This window comes from Telopea speciosissima, chromosome 2 (assembly GCF_018873765.1).
Source record: "Telopea speciosissima isolate NSW1024214 ecotype Mountain lineage chromosome 2, Tspe_v1, whole genome shotgun sequence".
NCBI lineage: Eukaryota > Viridiplantae > Streptophyta > Magnoliopsida > Proteales > Proteaceae > Telopea > Telopea speciosissima.
In genome coordinates, this window is record NC_057917.1 from 26,561,183 (window position 1) to 26,578,730 (window position 17,548).

Sequence of the window (17,548 nt, forward strand, 5' to 3'; positions counted from 1 at the left end):
GCAAGGGTTTTGTGCTAGCCAGGCTGCTGATACTGAGGACTGTCCTACACTGGCTGTCCAGGTCCTCACAATAGAGTCATGGCCAACTCAACCAAGCTCCACTTGCAATCTGCCAGCTGAGATTATGGGAATGTGTGAAGCCTCTTCTTCTTAGGTTTGTGAAGGTCCTCCTCCTCCGCAGTCAAGGGAAGGCAATATGTCAGGTGTACCAGGTTGGGTGTACATGATTCAAAGGTTCTCTACCATGGAGAAGACTATGGTGCAAGGGTTTATTAATATAGAGAAGAAGATGAACAACCATACAATGACGTGATCGCATTGATGAATGCGGGATTCAATGATACGACGATAGGCTGGCCGACATTGAGTCCCGCTTGATGATGGAGAGGGATCCAAGCAGGACAGTGGGACGATCCAAAGGCGAAGAACAAGCGCAAAGCTAAGATAAGGGAAAAGGAGTGTAGCAGGAGTAATCTCAGGGTTTTTCTTTCATTGTCTTAGTTTATTATGCTCTTTTTAATTTTATTAGGTTAGTTTCTAGATTTTTAGAGTGGTGGAGCTAGGTGGAATCATATTGTATTTTCCCTTTTTTATTTGAGTTATGTCGGCCTTGGACGGCCTAAAATATGCAAGGATGGTCTCTACCTAATGGAAGTTAAAATTTTCAATTAACAACATGTTTCTACACTATCTTTATATATGTTTGTTAAAGATTTTTATTATTTCAAGCCCTAACACAGAATGAATTGAATCAGGTAGTGAACATGGTAGGGTAAAAGCGCTCTGATACTATGCTGTCATACCCCTATCCCAAAACAAGGGTAATGTGACGAGAATACCCATGTATTCCACACCTAACCACAAGATCGACACTTTATTGTGTCATGTTCACTATCAATTGAGCAATTAAAGAACAAGCATTGAACTAGAGTCACAGTATAAGGAATAAGGAATATATTAACATATAGTGTAAGATCTCTAAAATGATAGCATATAAATATAAGTAACCATTTATCCCATTATCCACAATGTCATCACATTCCATAATAATAATAAACAAGTATGAGATATAAGGAGTTGCAAACTATCATCTAACTTTGATTACAATCATCCACAAAGTTCTCTCAAGATGAAATAAAATAATACCATTTAATAGTCACTGGGCCTCTAGCCCGAACTACTATGCTCCGTGGACATCCATCTCATAGGTCTGGTCTCCATCGTCTCCCTCCTCGGTGAGCCTCCCATAAATGTCATCTCTGGGTATAAGTGTCCACCTAGGATCTCCCCAAACATCAAGTCCAGCCAAGTACAGCCATCGAGATTCTTCGTCAGTCTCCATGGCATTATTTGTACCATAATTTAAAAACAACGGTTCCCAAGGGATGAGCTTCCACAAGCTCAGTGAGCGATCAAACCATATACATCCATACAACAATATATACATCGATAATGCATGCTAAAGTATGTTCATCATATATAATGTATGAATGCATTTGTTGATTTTTCCCCTAACAATGAGATTCTAGGTCAGGTCGAGTACTACTATAATACAGTTAGCATCGTCAGCAAACAGTGCGATAATTCGGATGACATTCCGACAATGTCAAACCCATGCTACAACGGAAGCCTGTGAGACCGGATCCCTTCACTAGGTTGTCCGCAAACTCCCAATACAAATCCCGTCCTAGTATCCAGCCCGAACTAAGGTCGGCGCCTGAGCTTCAAGGTTGGCTACCCCGAAATCACGGTCGGGACCTATGGGCTAGCCCGACACCTAAACCCCTATCGATAAGGGTCATAGTACTGGTTAAGTTATATCCTAGCCAGCAAACAACTATTGAAATACAAAGGTACATTCATATGTAGCCTAAAGGTTGAGTCCATAGTGCCAAACACGGTGGCCTGGCTATCCTCTCGCCCCCTCTAGCTTACACACACACGCAAGAATATAATAGTATGACGGGTGTGATATCGAAATACCGGTTGGCCGGTCACAACCCTAATCCAATCCATCATATATGAATCACAATCATTATATATTCACAACACTCGCATGGCAATCACAAGTCCGGCACCCACTCATGACACTTGGATTCCAATATACATCAATATTCCATACTATTTATATCATCATTCACATAATTTCCAAAATAAAGTTTTAGCCTAATATCATCTAGCATAATTGTATCTCATCATGTTCGAATTATTCCATAAGACATAACATGCATAGTAGTCATACCACATCATGTGTATCGTCCACAAGTCAGCGGACTGTATAGTCAATGGATCCATTGGATAACAGCGGACGATGCATCGTCCGCTTGCTGTTTCATCCACTCAGGCCAAATTTGCTGTAATTTGGCTTGAGCTCGATCCATTTCTTGGACATTGGCCATGGGACCTGCAAGAGTCTATGGAAGAGTATTCTTAGCCTCCAAGGCAGTTTCTAAACATGGGGATTTGATCCTATTAGTAGTCCCAATGAGGGATTTGGTTCCTAACACCAAGAATCACACAAATGGCGTTTCAAAATGGGGTTTCATGCCATCTAAGCCATAAGGCTAGGGGTTAGGTCATTTCTAAGGCATCAATCGATGCTTCTAGCATACAATTAGAAGGTTAAACCTTTTAGAATGAAAAGCCCTAAGGTTTGAGTATGGACTGGATAACCATTACCTAAATCTATGAGGGTTTGCATAGAAATCAGGTGGAAGTGATGGCTTACAATGGGGTTCAACCAAGGACAGCAAAAGAGCAAGCTTCCAAGCTGAGTTTGAGCTCAAATCCACCTCGTCTATGAGCTCCAAGTTTAAGGTGGGTGTATGGCTGGCTGGGGCAGTGAGGAGAGCTCAAGGGTAGGTCAAATGGAGGTTGGGATCCTCCCTTCCTTCTTCTTCTTCTTCCTTCTCTTCTTCTTCTCCTTAGTTCTCTACATTTTCTCTCTTCTCTAGGGTTGGGAAATGAGAGAAATGAGGAGCGGGATACGGTCTTGGCTGGGTTTAGCTAAGTGACTTAGGGTGTGTTTGGTTTGGGGGTGTTTTGAGATCCAAAATATATTTTAAAGACTTGGGGTCCCAAAAGGAGTGTAGGGTACATTTCTTAGGGTTTAGATAGCCACATTAGGTCATAAGTGGGTTGGGCTAACCCAGGGTGGAGCCCTAGGCTCGAGCCCAAGCAATCCAAAGCCAAGCCACCTCATTCAGAGAAAGTTTACTCCCAGCAGATCATGCACATCGTCTGCTGGCTTCTCAGGCATGATCCGGTGAGAGCAATTTTGGGCTAGTTTGACTCCAATTGGAGTGGGGTCTTCTCAAGGGGGTTCAAACAAACATGGGGGTATGAATGGTATCATTAGTGTACAAACAACATATGTAATTCATCAAGGTGTTGCTAGTTTAGTATGGGTGTAACATCATCAAGTATGGATACTTCAGATTGGGTTTTAAATTTTGGTTGTTTGTTTCATATATGTTCAGCCAGGGTTCAATTTGCTACATAGCATGCATGTGAGAGTGGTATTGTCAAAATGGCAAATAATACAAAAAGCAAGGTTGCGGGGATGGGGATTGTACGGATTCACATGTTTGATGGGATTGTGTGAACCTTAACTGGGATTAGACAAGTTCTGAATTTAAGGAAGAATCTAATTTCACTGGGAACATTGGATTCAAGATGTTTTAGATGCTCATTTGAAGTTGGAGTTCTCAAGGTTTCAAGAGGGGCCATGGTTGTGATGTAGGGACGAATGATTGGGAATTTGTACAAGCTTGTAGGGAGTGTTAAAATAGGTGGAGCTCCTGTTGGAACTCAGGAAAGCGGTACAGATGGACGACAAAGGTTGTAGGTGATTCCGGCAATGAACAAGTGAAAATCTGGAAAGAAGCAGGTGACTTTCACTTCGGATTAGGTGGGTGGCAATGATCTCTCGGAGTGAGCTGCAGTAGTAGGAGAGGAGGAGCCACATCACATCATGCGGTGGCAGTGAGCTATATGGGACACCCTGGGTGGGGGTGTAGGCCATGTTGGTTTGGGTATGGCAGTTAGGCAATGACACCCCGAGCGGAGGTGTGGGTCATGCTGGTTTGGGCATGGGAGAAAGGCAGAGACAAAGGTGGAGTTTGCAGAGTCGACATCAACACCGGTCTTCTTCAGGGTGACTTACAGAATCCAAGCCAAGGTGGAGATTGTTGGGGTTTGGTATGTCTCGCATTCTGCGGGTCCACATAATTGTAATTGGTATATATTTGTAATTGGAACAGGTTTTGGGTCAATTACATGCACGGGGTTAGAATTGTAATTGTGTGGGGATTAGGTTTTGGGTTTCCCTATATATTGTCTCTGTGTGGAAAACCCTAACAACAAGCAAAGGGGAAGAACACTTTGTGAGGTGCAAAGTGGTGTAGAGAGTTTTTGAAGAAATAGTGAAAATCTTTGGTTCTCTCGAGTAAATGTTGGCAATTTTCCCAAACCACTCTAAATTCCTTGTGTTGTGTGTGATTGTTTGCTTGGGTTCTTCCTCATGGTTGCGCATTCGTCCCCAACAGATCTCATATTAGGATGGAGGAGATTGTTTGGAATAGAATTCGGTCCACACTTGGATTCCAATTCCCATTGGAAAACCAAAAGGGTAATTATATAATTATCCCTTATCTTTGCACTAGGGTTTTACACTATAAATAGATATGCTATGAAAAACCCAGTGTAAAACCCTGGTACAAGCTCTCATAATATTGTTGAAGTTTTCCATCTTCTCTAGCCTCCTTCTCTATCAGTCTGTGATTAGTGTTTTAGCAAAAACCCAATTGATTGTGGAGGAGCTTGCATTCAAGGGAACGCAAAGCTTTATGTGTGCTTAGGACTCATTGCGAAAGAGCTAATATCGCGTAGAGGCTTTGCCCTTGTGAAGTTTTTTGTAACGATCGAAACTCTATGTTTTGTTATGAGATTTGAATGATTTCTCCCATCGGTTGCAACGATTCCAATTTGTTTCCGTCGAATCGTACATGCAATTCTAACATAGTAGTTGTAGTTAAGTTGTAACTCACATGCTGATTGACGGCATTCTTCATCGTCCATGACATTTGGCTTGTAACCGTTTTGAGCAACAAACAGCTATCAATCTTCCTCTTTTGTTTTTGGGGTGGTGGGTGGTGGGTGGGGTGGGGTTTTGGGGGATGTGAAGGGGGTAATAGGAAACAAACAGTAGGATTGTATACAGGCTTCCTTCGTGAAATGCCAATTAAAGGTTTGGGGGGAGGGGACGGGGAGGGGGGTGGCAGCAGGTTGTAGCATCTGGTAAAGTTTTTCTCTCCCAGGTCTGGATTGTTACCCATCAAACAGTGATCCCAGTCAACCTCATGTGAGCTGCTTTAATAACAGCAGATAACAAGCATTCTGCATTTTTTTGCCTTAATGGAATTTCATAATGCATTCATCAGGTGTCAGTCAAGTGAAGGCCATCTAATAATTTCTCTCTCTCTAAAACCTGGATTGTTACTCATCATCAAACAGTGAATCCATATCCCTGCATGTAAAACTAAACGTATTAAGCACCTTAGTAGCTCTGCATTCAAATGAACGATCAAACAAACAATTTGTTGGATCTATATATATATATATATTCAGATAGTGTTCTTAGTTAATCCAAGAGAACTTTTAAGTCTAAGCAAGTGCATTTACTGATTATAAGAGAACCGAGGCACAAATTAAACAAACAAATTATGTTTAAAATTTCTAAAAGTTACAGGTTAGAACCATTTCTTCAGGACAATCCAGGAGCGATGCAATACACTTGTGAGAGATAAACTATACCAGATGCCACAACCTGCTGCCACAATTTCTTTACCAGATGCAATACAATTTCTTTAAATCCTATTCTCATACAACAACAGAATGAAGAAGCAGTAAGGATAAAAAAACAAATTGGCAAAAAAGAATGGAAACAACCAAAAGAAATTCAAAGTCAAGAAGGGAGGTGGAGAATTACATGTCTAGGAGGCTACTTTTCCCCAAGCAAGAGTGCCTTTACAACAGCCTCATTCATACCATCTATGCAAGGAAACATGTGACCTGAACCTATTAGCTCATGATAATGAATCCATGGGAGCTTTCCAGCAATATAGCGCTGCAGGGTAACCGGTACAAGCCTGTCCTCATCTCCCTGCCATAAATGGACAGAACATTCATTGTGTGGAAATGGGTTTTCTAGTCCTATTGGATCAAATTCCCAATCTCCAAATCCAATAATCATGTCACGGAAAAGGGACTCAAATTTCCCTTGCTGGTTGACTTGTGCCTGAAACAATGAAAATTGAGATTAATGTTACAGTCAATGAAATACTCTTGAACCTAACATACCAAAAGAAAGCAATCCACATACATGGTAAACTGTGTTAAATAATTAATGTTTAAGAAGCAGTGAACCCTATCAGGGCCAATCACTTGATGCAAGGGTAAAAGCTTGGCCGTCAAGACACGAGTGCAAGTCTGAAGGCAGCCAGTTAATGCAAATTGCCAAAGTTTAGGACCATCTCTCTCGTCTACCCTCCTGGGCCCTACAAAAGCAGGACTCGCACCAAATGGACTTGTATAAACTTCCTACTAAGTTTTGCATTATATTATAAGATAAAGAAAAAGATTCCTTGCACAGCTGGTCCACCAAATTGTGCCACATCAATAGGGTGCTGTGATAACTCTACAAGTTGGATAGATAGGTCAGAATCTGGATTTCCAAAGAATCGAATTCCAGAGCCAAGTTCAATCACATACATGTCTATGTATTGGCATTTTCCCTCTTTATTGTTATCCTTCCATTTGTTATCAACCTTTGTCTAAAAGATTCATTTTCTCAGTGGATTCCCAAAGGCTTTATTTTGCCACGTGGAAACTCTGTTCCAGATGAAACTTGACATGTGAGAAGGTGACTATGGACCTGACCCACCCACAAAATTTGGGCCAGCCGATCTGCTGTATGGCAGAAATAGGACCTACTAGAAGGCTTTCCTATGTCAGCCATGCAAGAAACCATAGCCCTATCAATAATTCATAAACACTATCAAAGAGGAACAGATATTCTACATTATGTGCGCACTCATGTGTGCATCTGCACATGAATTATTCGAATCACTATCATTACATATATCTAAAGTAAATCTCTCTCTCTCTCTCTCTCTCTCTCTCTCTCTCGCTCTCTCTCTCTCTCTAAATAAATAAATATCAGTGTCTAGATGTACAAAGGGTGCAGCTTCTATTTTGAAGTCTCCCAGTAACATAGAGGGTAAGAGTTCTCAATAGCCTAAAACTTATGGTACACTAGCAGGGAGGGTTTCCATACAACTAAAAATTTGTACACACTCTACTCCATACTTTAGTTGTGGCTGTTCATTTTTGCATAAGTTCATCTGCGTTTTTTCTTTAGTTGAATATTCTGCTCATGCACGATCTGCGTCAGTTGAAAAAATTTGACAGGATTCTGAGAATCTTTGTAATCCATTCCCCAGAAAGAATAAATAAACGGTCCAGCCTTATTCCAAGGCAAATGTATCAAACTCTTTCCCTGATAAGTAGTAAGATTCACTTCAAATAAAATAAAATGTCTCACCATCCAATAACCAATTGGAAACAGCAAACATACTCGCAACACCAAATATAATGAGCTTATAACTAAACAATACATAAGAAGAATACATGAAAACAAGTTGTATACTAATAAAACTTTATGTAGTTTTTCAGCTTGCAAGAGTAAGAACCTACTGACAAGGACATTTCATTAAATTTCTGCTGTTTGGACACACATTTTAAGCCCTTTGTCGGACAATAACATGTGTATTCTAAACCTGACCAATTTCGCAGCTAATGTCCCCCAATGTACTAAACCGAAGTTCCACCGCAACTGGTGGTATTTACCATCTTCCACACAAATATTTGTAGTCAAACTCACCAATTCATCTCTTTTTCCTTACCGCAATGCTTTTGTTCTGCACCAGCATCTGTGATTTTCAATACACGAACAGTTGATATTCTATATCCATGTTAAAGTGGAGATCTAGCTATAGAGATGGTGAATGCAGAACGGGGGGAGGGGAACCCATGCATGCACAACAAATTCATTCACCACAATGTTTAAATGTCTTACAATCAAAAGTGGGATTATTAACCACCATTATACATATAAAACAAATGTCTAGTTCGGATGAAGGCATGGTCGAGTTGAGCTGTATGCATAAAAAGAAATCTATTATTCCTACTGTCAACTGCTCCTACCAGCTGTCAGTCTATTAGTCCTACTCTGAAATTTCCATATTCATGTTCTGCATCATATCCTTAAAGATATAGAAAAACATATAAAACAGGATATTGGCAAAAAGAAATACCAAGTACTTTTGTCTCCTTGCAAACTTGGGAATGCATTCTTTATCTTGGCGAGAAAGAATCTCTGGGGAATTGGCTACAACACTTGAAGCAGGAAACCATCTCTGAGTATTCCACCAGTATGTCAGCCATGGGGTGTAATGAGCCACCCTTAGTGCCCATTGGTCCCCCAGTGGTTGCAGCATGTAGGCTTCTTTGGTTAAATTGGTCGGCAAGCCAGGCCACCAGTAATTGACAACTGGAGCAAGTAATGCTGCCCCTGCAAGCCTGCCAGTACAAATTTCCACTTAAAACATGTAGAATCTGAGAAAACATTAAGATAGAGAGGAGTGCATAGACTCAATCAACTCGTCTAAGAAACAAACCAACAACTAGGACCTTGAACTACTTAGAACTAATTGCTTTTGGTTGAACTTGGGATCAGATCAATATTACAGATTACTGTTAAGTTATGTAACCTATGTACCGTGGGGATACATATTTTGGTATTTGTGTGTATAACATGACAGGGGGAATATCTCCATCGTGTTATGTCTTGGGAAGTAAGTTTAGTTAGTACTTTATCTTTTCTTTTGTTTCCTAGATAGACTTCTACTACAGCTAAGATTCTTAGCCTTTGTGTAATTGATGTTCTATCAATAAACAATTAGAGGGACTGCCGAGACAATCGACTATGCTCTGTCTTTGGCAGTTTCGTCCTCCTTCATCCATCTTCTTCTTCTTCTTGCTCTCTAATCTTCAAGCTCTTACATCGACTGGTTATTGATGTAGGTCCTGTCAAATGGTTTTAATCCTTTTTCAATAATCAGTCTGTATACTCGATTCTGGTTTTGATAGTCTAAACAGTCTCTTGTTCGTGGATTGCAGTTCCCTATGCTGCCTTATATGTATCTCAGGCCCTAGTTAATGGTGATATAATAACAAACTAGGGTCTCTATTATCTATCCTTTGATTATCATGGAGTGCTTTGTCCATTGAAGACAGTTCCTTTTGTTTCTACAAACCTGCAGCAGATTCTGGAGATTTTTTGGAATTCAAATTACTTCGTATCGGGCCATGGAATTCCTATCAAGTTTTGAACGTTGATTCACCCTGCACAGGAGCCCGCTCGATTTCAGTTTGATGCTGATCCGTGCTGATCTTCAGGAATTACAGTTCTCCATCACTCCATGCAACACTCTGTTTTGGGGTATTTTTTCAGATCTGAAGAATCTGAAATTACTTTGGATCTGTCTAGCAGATCTCATTGATTTTTGGGTAAATGTCAGACGCCCCCTGTATTTAGGCCTAAAGCCACAGACACCCCCAAAACATTCAAAATTTCAACCTTTCCCCTGACGTTCGGGACCATTATCTTAAAAATTGAAATGTACATTTTAACCTCCTACTTGGGTTCATAAAAGCCATTCGAAACCTGTTCTTCCCTATCTTTACTTTACGTTGGAGACCTGCAACTCAGAGGGAGGCGACCATCACGCTACCACCGACGACCTGAGAACGCAGAGGGAGGGGACCTGTATGCTACTGCCCAATCTCTAAGGGGTCATTGTTGCTGTTACCGCTGCTGTTGCCATTGGCATTGACTGATGAGTACTTGAATCCCCAAGTAAAGTTTTAACCATCTGTGAGAAATTTTGATCTTCTGGGAGTGATTTAACAAAACCAAGTTCCACCACCCCTGAATTGATCGAAACACAAACCAGAGTCCGAAAGCTAGCTGATCTTGCTAGAAATGATTTCGATTGATACTGATCTGCACAAACATTTTGGTCCACAACCCAGATTGGTCTATGGGAGGAAAATGAACATGCAGGACTAGCCTGGGCATCGTATTTGAACGAATAATACATGGATGTAAGGTAGAACATCTCCACCTCCGAAACAGAATCCAACCGTGCTGCATAGTTATCTTCCTCTGATCCACCAAAGAATGAGTGAAGCTTTTGAAGCACCTGCTTCCTTATTTCTTGCTCTTCCTCTCCTCCTCCAACCTTCTTCTATGATTCGGAACTCGCCAAAGTTCTATCTTCTTCTCTTTCGTCCCCCTTGGGTTCTCTGCAGTGCCCATATTAAGGCCAACGCACCAGACTTACATCTTGAGACCTGCCAGAAAATGGCGTAGGTCCAGCTTGAGCCTTTAACAAGCTGGCAGAGCTCCTACTGCACATTTCTGTAGCCAGCGGGTGTAATCAAGTCCAGCGAAACATCACTTAGAGAAGTCAAGAAGTCACAGACTTCAGAACCCAAAATTTCTTGCGCCATGGCCTTCTCTTCATCATTAGACCAAAAGTTCCCCCTCACATTTCTCTGCTCACCCACATCTCCTCAGTCTGAGAATATTGATTAAAACCCAAAATAAACTTTCAAAACCAAAACTCATTGTTGTTTCGGTTTCTAAGTTTAGATATCCAACAATCGTTAGCAAAGTATATCAACGTAAAATAATAATACAACCTTTTCAACATATCATCTTCTCAATTTTTCCTTCTCTCTAAAAGAAAAAATACATTAGAACTTCTTTCTTATTTTATCCTTTTTTTTTCTTTTGGTTGATACATATACTACACTATCACATAGTCAAGATAAGAGGGACCTTCTTTTATGACCCTCCTCAGACCCCACAGAGGTGGGAGCCTTGTGCACTGGGTACGCCCTTTTTTTTCAAGATAAGAGGGGCCGTCACCTTATTATCTTCGAAGATGAAGTAAGTTTCCAGCCATCTCCATAGATCTTTAACCAAATTCAAGCCTTGATTTCCACCATTTCATCCACTTCTGTAGTTGATTTTTTGTTTTAGAACTCCATGTATATCTAGAATTTCCAAAAATCCGGTTCAGTAACCTATCATGAACGCCATCATCTCTGATGGTAGATCTCCTCCAAACAAAAGCCCTAGAACAACTACCACCTAATCTCTTCAGCTATGAACCTTGATCGGAGATGAGAAGAATTTGCAGGTTTTCTTCAACTTGGATATGGTTCATTCTTCAAAGTTGAAAAACGATTGAGATAGGTTATTTGGGAAACAAGACATGAGGGTATTATGATAAGTTCACCATATGAAAAGGGTAGTTTTGCCATTTAGAAAGAGTTAACCATCACTTAACTGTACACACTTAATGCAGTGGACTTAGTAGTAATAGATTCTTAACTCCGTGAAATTTTGAATGTTTTTGGGGTGTCTGTGGCTTTAGGCCTAAATGCAGGGGGTGTCCGTGAAATTTACCCTTGATTTTTTGAGGCATTGCTGCCCCTCTAAAAGGGTCCACTCGATCCAGACTTGAAGCCCATCAGATCTTCTGATTTGTGGTAATCGATTTTCTCCACTATCTGATATTATAGGGCATTGTTTCCTTGCTACTTAGAATCTCATCCAATCCAAATCTGGAGGTCATCTAACTCCAGACTTTGCAGATATCTATTTTCACCCAATTTTGGGGAGAATGATGGCTGATCCCAAAAACTACTTCAGACAATGTCAATGTCCAGTCATCACTATTAAACTCAATGGAGTCGGTACTTTTCTGTTATGGACATAGGAGGCTGTTAAAGTCTATATTAATGCCAAAGGAAAGTTGAAGCATCTTCAGTCTGATCCTCCTTCTGATGATTATAAAGAACCTTTTGAGATGAAAACCTATGAAGAATGGATGGGGAAAATAACACCCTCCTTATATATATGGTTATGGAACAACATGGATCAGGCTACTGCAGCCAATGTAGTGTTCCACCCCACTGCCAAAGAAGTGTGAGATGACTTGAAGCGAACCTTCTCCCAAGAGAAGAATATATCCCGGATTTATGATTTATATGATAAATTGTTTATTTTCAAATCAGGGGACAGGTCACGGTATGATTCATCAAACGACCTGTCCTTATACCCCCCCCCCCCCAAAACAAAATGGGGTCGCTGAAAAATAAACAGACACTAATTAGAGATTGCTCGGTCTCTCATGATCTGTATGCATGTTCCTAGACATTTTTGGTATAATGCTATTCTCACTGCATGTTATTTGATAAACCAAATGCCTTCTTCTGTTCTAGACAACCATTCATGCTTATCTATTGTGTTTCCAAAATCTCCTTTGTTTTCCTTGCTACCCAGGGTTTTTGGTTGTATTTGCTTTGCTCATATTTTATAATCTCAAATAGATAATTGTCTCCCAAAACTGTAAAATGTGTTTTCCTTGGTTATTCTAGAACTCATAAAGGGTATAAATATTATGACCTGGTCACTCATAGGCAATTTGTCAGTGACAATTGTCTACCAGTGCTTTTGGTTGAATTTGGTATTAGATCAATACTACTACCAGTGTGTGTGATTATCAGGATTTTCCCATCTCCAATTTCAGCTCTTCTTAAGAAGCTTGATAAATACATGGATCAAGGTAAGTACAGAGTCAGCAACACTTACCTGTGAGGAATGTACTTGAGGCAGGTCCAAACCACTTGGCCACCCATGGAGATCCCAATTACGTAGAATTTGGATCCCAGTCTCAACTGATCCGCAAGCTCTTCTATATCCAAAGCTGTACTTTTCACTGTTCGCTTTGGATTGGGATCACTCTCTCCATATCCAGCTCTGTCAAAGGACAGCAAATAGATGCCTAATTCTTCAGTTAATTCCTGGAGATGTACATAAGGAAATTTACCAATCCTCCTATTAGAAAGATAAAACTTGGAAATCCAAGTAAAGAAAAAGAAATGGAAAAACAATAAACAAGTAGAGAAAGATGTACTGGAGATAGCCGCATCACATCATGCCTACAAGAACCGAAGCCATGAACCCAGATAATCTTATACTTTGCCTTATCTCTTGAGACACCGTTCTCTTTGTAGGCCAAATGCCTTCCATCCCTGAGTTTAATTCTAGGAGCGGTAACAGATGGACCGTCTGGAGAGCCACAGATCTTGGGTGCTGGAGGTTGAATGGCTTGATAAGCCCATGCCAGAAACCCAATCAACAAGACAACTGATAATTTCTTGAGCAATCCTGAAAATGTTGGACTTGCATCAAAAGATAATCGACTGAATCCAGAAGAATTGGCACTGACATATAGCAACCAAAGAAAATTGTTACAGGCCTGGAGCAAATCTGATGCCCAGCAAGGATCTGTTCCTCTGTAACATAGTTGAACTCCCACGGTTGTTTGGATTGAACAGAATTTGCTCTCCCCGCTTATTGCTCTCCCCCCCCCCCCCCCTAGTTTTGTTGTATCATCATTTTTGTTCTTTGTTTCTTCTTCCCCTGCTTGTTTTCTTGTATCCCCTCGTTGATTGGCTGTATTTTTTCCCTCCCCTTTTCTTGTTTCCCCCTCTTTGGTTGAATTTCTTTTGGTCCCCCGGGTTTTGGTTGTTTCCCCTTTGATATCTGTTCTTAGTTTCCTGAGTGGCTACACTGTTGTACCTGTTTTTTCTTTTTTCTTAATTAATAAAATTTCCATTCATCCAGAAACAAAAAAAAACGAATCAAAAGCTTAATTTAATTGGTCGAAAAAACTGCGCAGCTCGAATCCAAGCTTTTGGAAACGCCAGAAAAGGTTACAAAATTATTCATATCTTCACAGGCAGACAGACAGACACAGACAGACAGACAGACAGAAACAGATGAAATGTAAAGGAAATCAAGAAAAGCGGACCTGAAGGAAGCTGAAAGGAGCTGTTCTGCTTTGATTTTCTGGTCTGAGACCTGGCTGGTGAAGCAGATATCTTCCTGTTAACTCTTGCCATTGTTGCAATCTTCAACTGTTACCTCCCACGTATTAATACTTGGTTTAGCCGATTAAACACACTTGGTAGGAACACCGGAAATGGAAACCTTCGGAGTTTGATATGAGCGGGTGAGTGAGACTGTGGGAGGCATCAGAATGATCCTGGTACGGAAATACCCCTATCTTATGAGATTATTACTAGTAATTATTAATAAATACTAATCATCCCTCACTACTAATAAATATTACTAAATACTAATCAAAGTGGGCGTTTAACCTTTTGATAGATGGCAACAATTTTGTCAACGATGCAGGTGTTCTCAATGTATAGGACTCAACCACTGCAGTTCTTTTTAGGTTACTACAGCCTACAGGGCTGGAAGAAATCTAAACAGGAGGGGATTGTCATTCATCATGTGTGGGTGCGAGACAATGATCTGCTTTCGTGGTTCAACAATCCTGATCATACCACCTTCTCATGGCACTCCTTACCCCTTTTTTTGGAAGTAGCTGAACTCTCTCATAATTTTACGAACATCACTTTTCACTTCTTACTAGAGAAGGGGGTCTTTCCTCCTTTTCCACCTCCTGGAACAATATAATTTTTTTTATATAGTTTTATTCCCATAAAAAAAAAACTTATTACTAAATACTAATCATCCCTCCACGAATACCGTGCTTAATTGGGCAAAGTTATCTAAGGAAGGTCTGTCAATATGCTTTTCATATCTTACCAAAAATTGGCATATTAAGGGACACTCATGTTTCATAAATTTTGAACATCAAGGAACCACAAGAGAGTGCATGGATATAACGAGCGATAATCAAGAGATTACAAATACATTTTTAGGAGTTGATAATTGGTAGGTTCGTATTGGTATTAACTACATATCTATTCTAGTACTGTGAACTAAATTTCCATGACTACAAGTCTACAACTACAAGAGAATGCTTGGGATCTTTATCCCGTGCAATCTTTTGCCCGGTATAGTTCGTGTGGTTCCCCTAACAAGGGCATAGTGACCATTCCATCTCTGACCGAACATTTTGCCCGTGTGTGGTCCACCCCCCTCTTATTAGAGGCACTAGGGGAACTATACCGGTCAGGAAATCGTAGGAGATATTTTTTCCTTAGGAACTTTTGCACAAAGAATGTTGTTCGAGAAAAGATCCTCAAACACTGCAACTTTCAAGCTAGCCTGGACTAGAAAAGATTATGGAGAACGAAGACTAACCTTTTGTGTTTCTTGATTTCTCTATTGATCAAAGAATGAATCTACATGGATGCAAGGACCCTTATTTATACAGGTATTTTCCCAATCCCTTTCCCCTGATCGGCTGATCCTCCTTAGATCCACTAGAGGGCTTTGGTTAAATGGTCCCCCTATGTTCGGATTTCCACAAAGGGAAATTCTTTCCTCAGATCTTGGGATCCTTGATCTTTGGTCGTTCCAGTATCCCATTGTGGGTGGAGTTCACCTTCACCACAAAAAAGTTCATCATCACTGTAGAGAGCTTGGGTTTCGTTCCTACTGTTACCAACAATTCAATTGACCCTTCTACGTTTACCGGGGCTCCGTTGAATCTATATAAAAAAGATTCAACCCTTTTCAACATCTCGGGTTTCAGGTGTATTTTCTCAAATGTGTCATAGTACAAGATGTCAACCGAGCTTCCATTATCCACAAGGATCCTGACCACGATATAGTTGGCAATAGTCATTTTGATTACCAAGGCATCACCGTGGAGAGATTGTATGTCGGATAAATTTTCATCCGAGAACGTGATCTGATGCTTAGTCCTTCTTCTCTTGTCGAGCATATCTGTTTGGAAGACGCTTCAAGCATGATTCTTTCTAGAATTGAAGGACTCACCTCCCAGCCCCGGGCCCCCATATATTATGGCAATTTCTCTGAGTGATGCGTTCTCGGTATGTCATTTCCCCCTTGCCCGATCTTCCCTATCCAACTGAGTAGGTGATTTGGCCTTCTCCTCGGACTCCCGGGGACGATACTCCTGCCTCCTTTCATTACTATCTTTCTTAACAAATCGGATTAAACGCCCCCTTTGGATGAGGGCTTCGATCTCGTCCTTCAATTACCTACAGTCCTCGGTATCATGACCGTGGTCTTGATGAAATCTACAGTATTTGCTCTTATTACGCTCGTGCGTGGGATTGACCATCTTGGTGGGCCAACACAAGGTTACCTGGCCTTTAATCTCATTCAGGATATATGCTCGGTTGTGTGTGAGGGCCGTGTAAACCGGCTCTAGTCCTGCATCGTTCTTTGTAACCCAGGCCTTTTCGTCTCTCTTTCTCTTCCCCTCCTTCTATTCTCTGTCGTGCTTTGGGCCGTTCTCCCCAACTTGTGCATCTTTCTTTTCTTGGCTTTTCTTCTCGGGTTCGCCTTCTTTTTCTTGCTCGGCTGTAAGAACTTCGGCTAGGTTGATGTGCTTTTTGCAGCCTGAAAAAAGTTCATACATATCTTCCGGTTCATCCATGATTAGGGACCTCTTTAACTCGACATCCGTGATGCCGCTGTACAGAGCCTGGAACTTCACGATCTGGTCTAAGTTTCGCACCTCCAGCGCCTCCTTGTTGAATCCCGTGAGAAAGTCTCCCTGATAGACTCATCGGGGCATTGCTTTATAGCCAAGAGATTGGCGGTTGTCTTCTTGTGGACCCTACTACTCATGAAGTGGGCCACTAAAGCCCGTCCAAGCTCCACAAAGTTGGTCAGGGAGAGTGGCTGAAGGCATAAGAACCATAGTCTCGCCACCCCTTTCAAGGTAGAGGGAAACACTCTGCACATTATTGCGTTCAAGGTTCCTTGAAAGAACATCAACGACTTAAAAGTTTTCAAGAAATCTTCTGGATCTGCCATGCCCTCATACTGTTAAGTGGCCAGCATCTTGAATCCCTTAGCAGAGGTTCCACACGGATCTCATTAATAATGGCCAGATCGGTAGTGAAGTGGAAGTCATGATTTGGGGCTAGGTTCTTTCCTCTCATGACCTCCTGAATTTGATCCTGCAACTCCAATACTTTATCTTTTAAAGCTTGTTCGACTTTGGTCATCTAGGAACCTTGGTGCTTGTTGTCCCCTTGGATTTCTTTATCCTTCCATCGAGCATTATTAGCGTCTCTATGGTTCTCGCTGTGCTCAAGGGAAGGAGTTCTTTCCCTGGCCTGCGGTGGACGTGGTGGTACCTAGATCCCTTGTAAGAAGTTGCTTTGCAGCTCTTCCATCTGATCCATCTTGTCATGCCATCGAGTCTGTAGCGCATCAAATTGTTCTATCATTACGTACCGCGGCAGGTCTTTGGGGAGTCTCGGCTGAGACTCCTCTTGCTGTGATTCATTCACCTCAAGGATTGGATTATCTGCTTCATGGTGAGAGCCTACAAGTCCGCCCAGAGCTCCTCCCTAAGCAATGGCAGGAGCAGTGGCTGTCGCAGCGGCC

General features: G+C 41.2%; 1 protein-coding gene across 1 annotated transcript; it reads right to left on the reverse strand.

The window, feature by feature from the left end:
- Window positions 1-5,930: 5,930 nt before the first annotated feature.
- LOC122651296 lies at window positions 5,931-14,150 on the reverse strand. The gene is made up of 5 exons (XM_043844632.1): window positions 14,013-14,150; window positions 13,113-13,366; window positions 12,788-12,999; window positions 8,376-8,640; window positions 5,931-6,298 (listed from the first exon to the last, which is right to left on the reverse strand). Exons 1-5 carry the CDS (start codon window positions 14,101-14,103, stop codon window positions 6,002-6,004), a joined length of 1,119 nt encoding a protein of 372 aa, XP_043700567.1. The 5' UTR covers window positions 14,104-14,150; the 3' UTR covers window positions 5,931-6,001.
- Window positions 14,151-17,548: the final 3,398 nt, after the last annotated feature.

Excerpts from the sequence above, each read along its gene's own strand:
- LOC122651296 (XM_043844632.1), bottom strand. The coding sequence starts at position 14,103 with ATGGCAAGAGTTAACAGGAAGATATCTGCTTCACCAGCCAGGTCTCAG. Across the intron at positions 13,000-13,112 it reads ATGTGATGCGGCTATCTCCA|GAATTAACTGAAGAATTAGG; the intron begins GTACATCTTTCT and ends GTACATCTCCAG. Across the intron at positions 8,641-12,787 it reads CTCAAGTACATTCCTCACAG|GCTTGCAGGGGCAGCATTAC; the intron begins GTAAGTGTTGCT and ends TTGTACTGGCAG.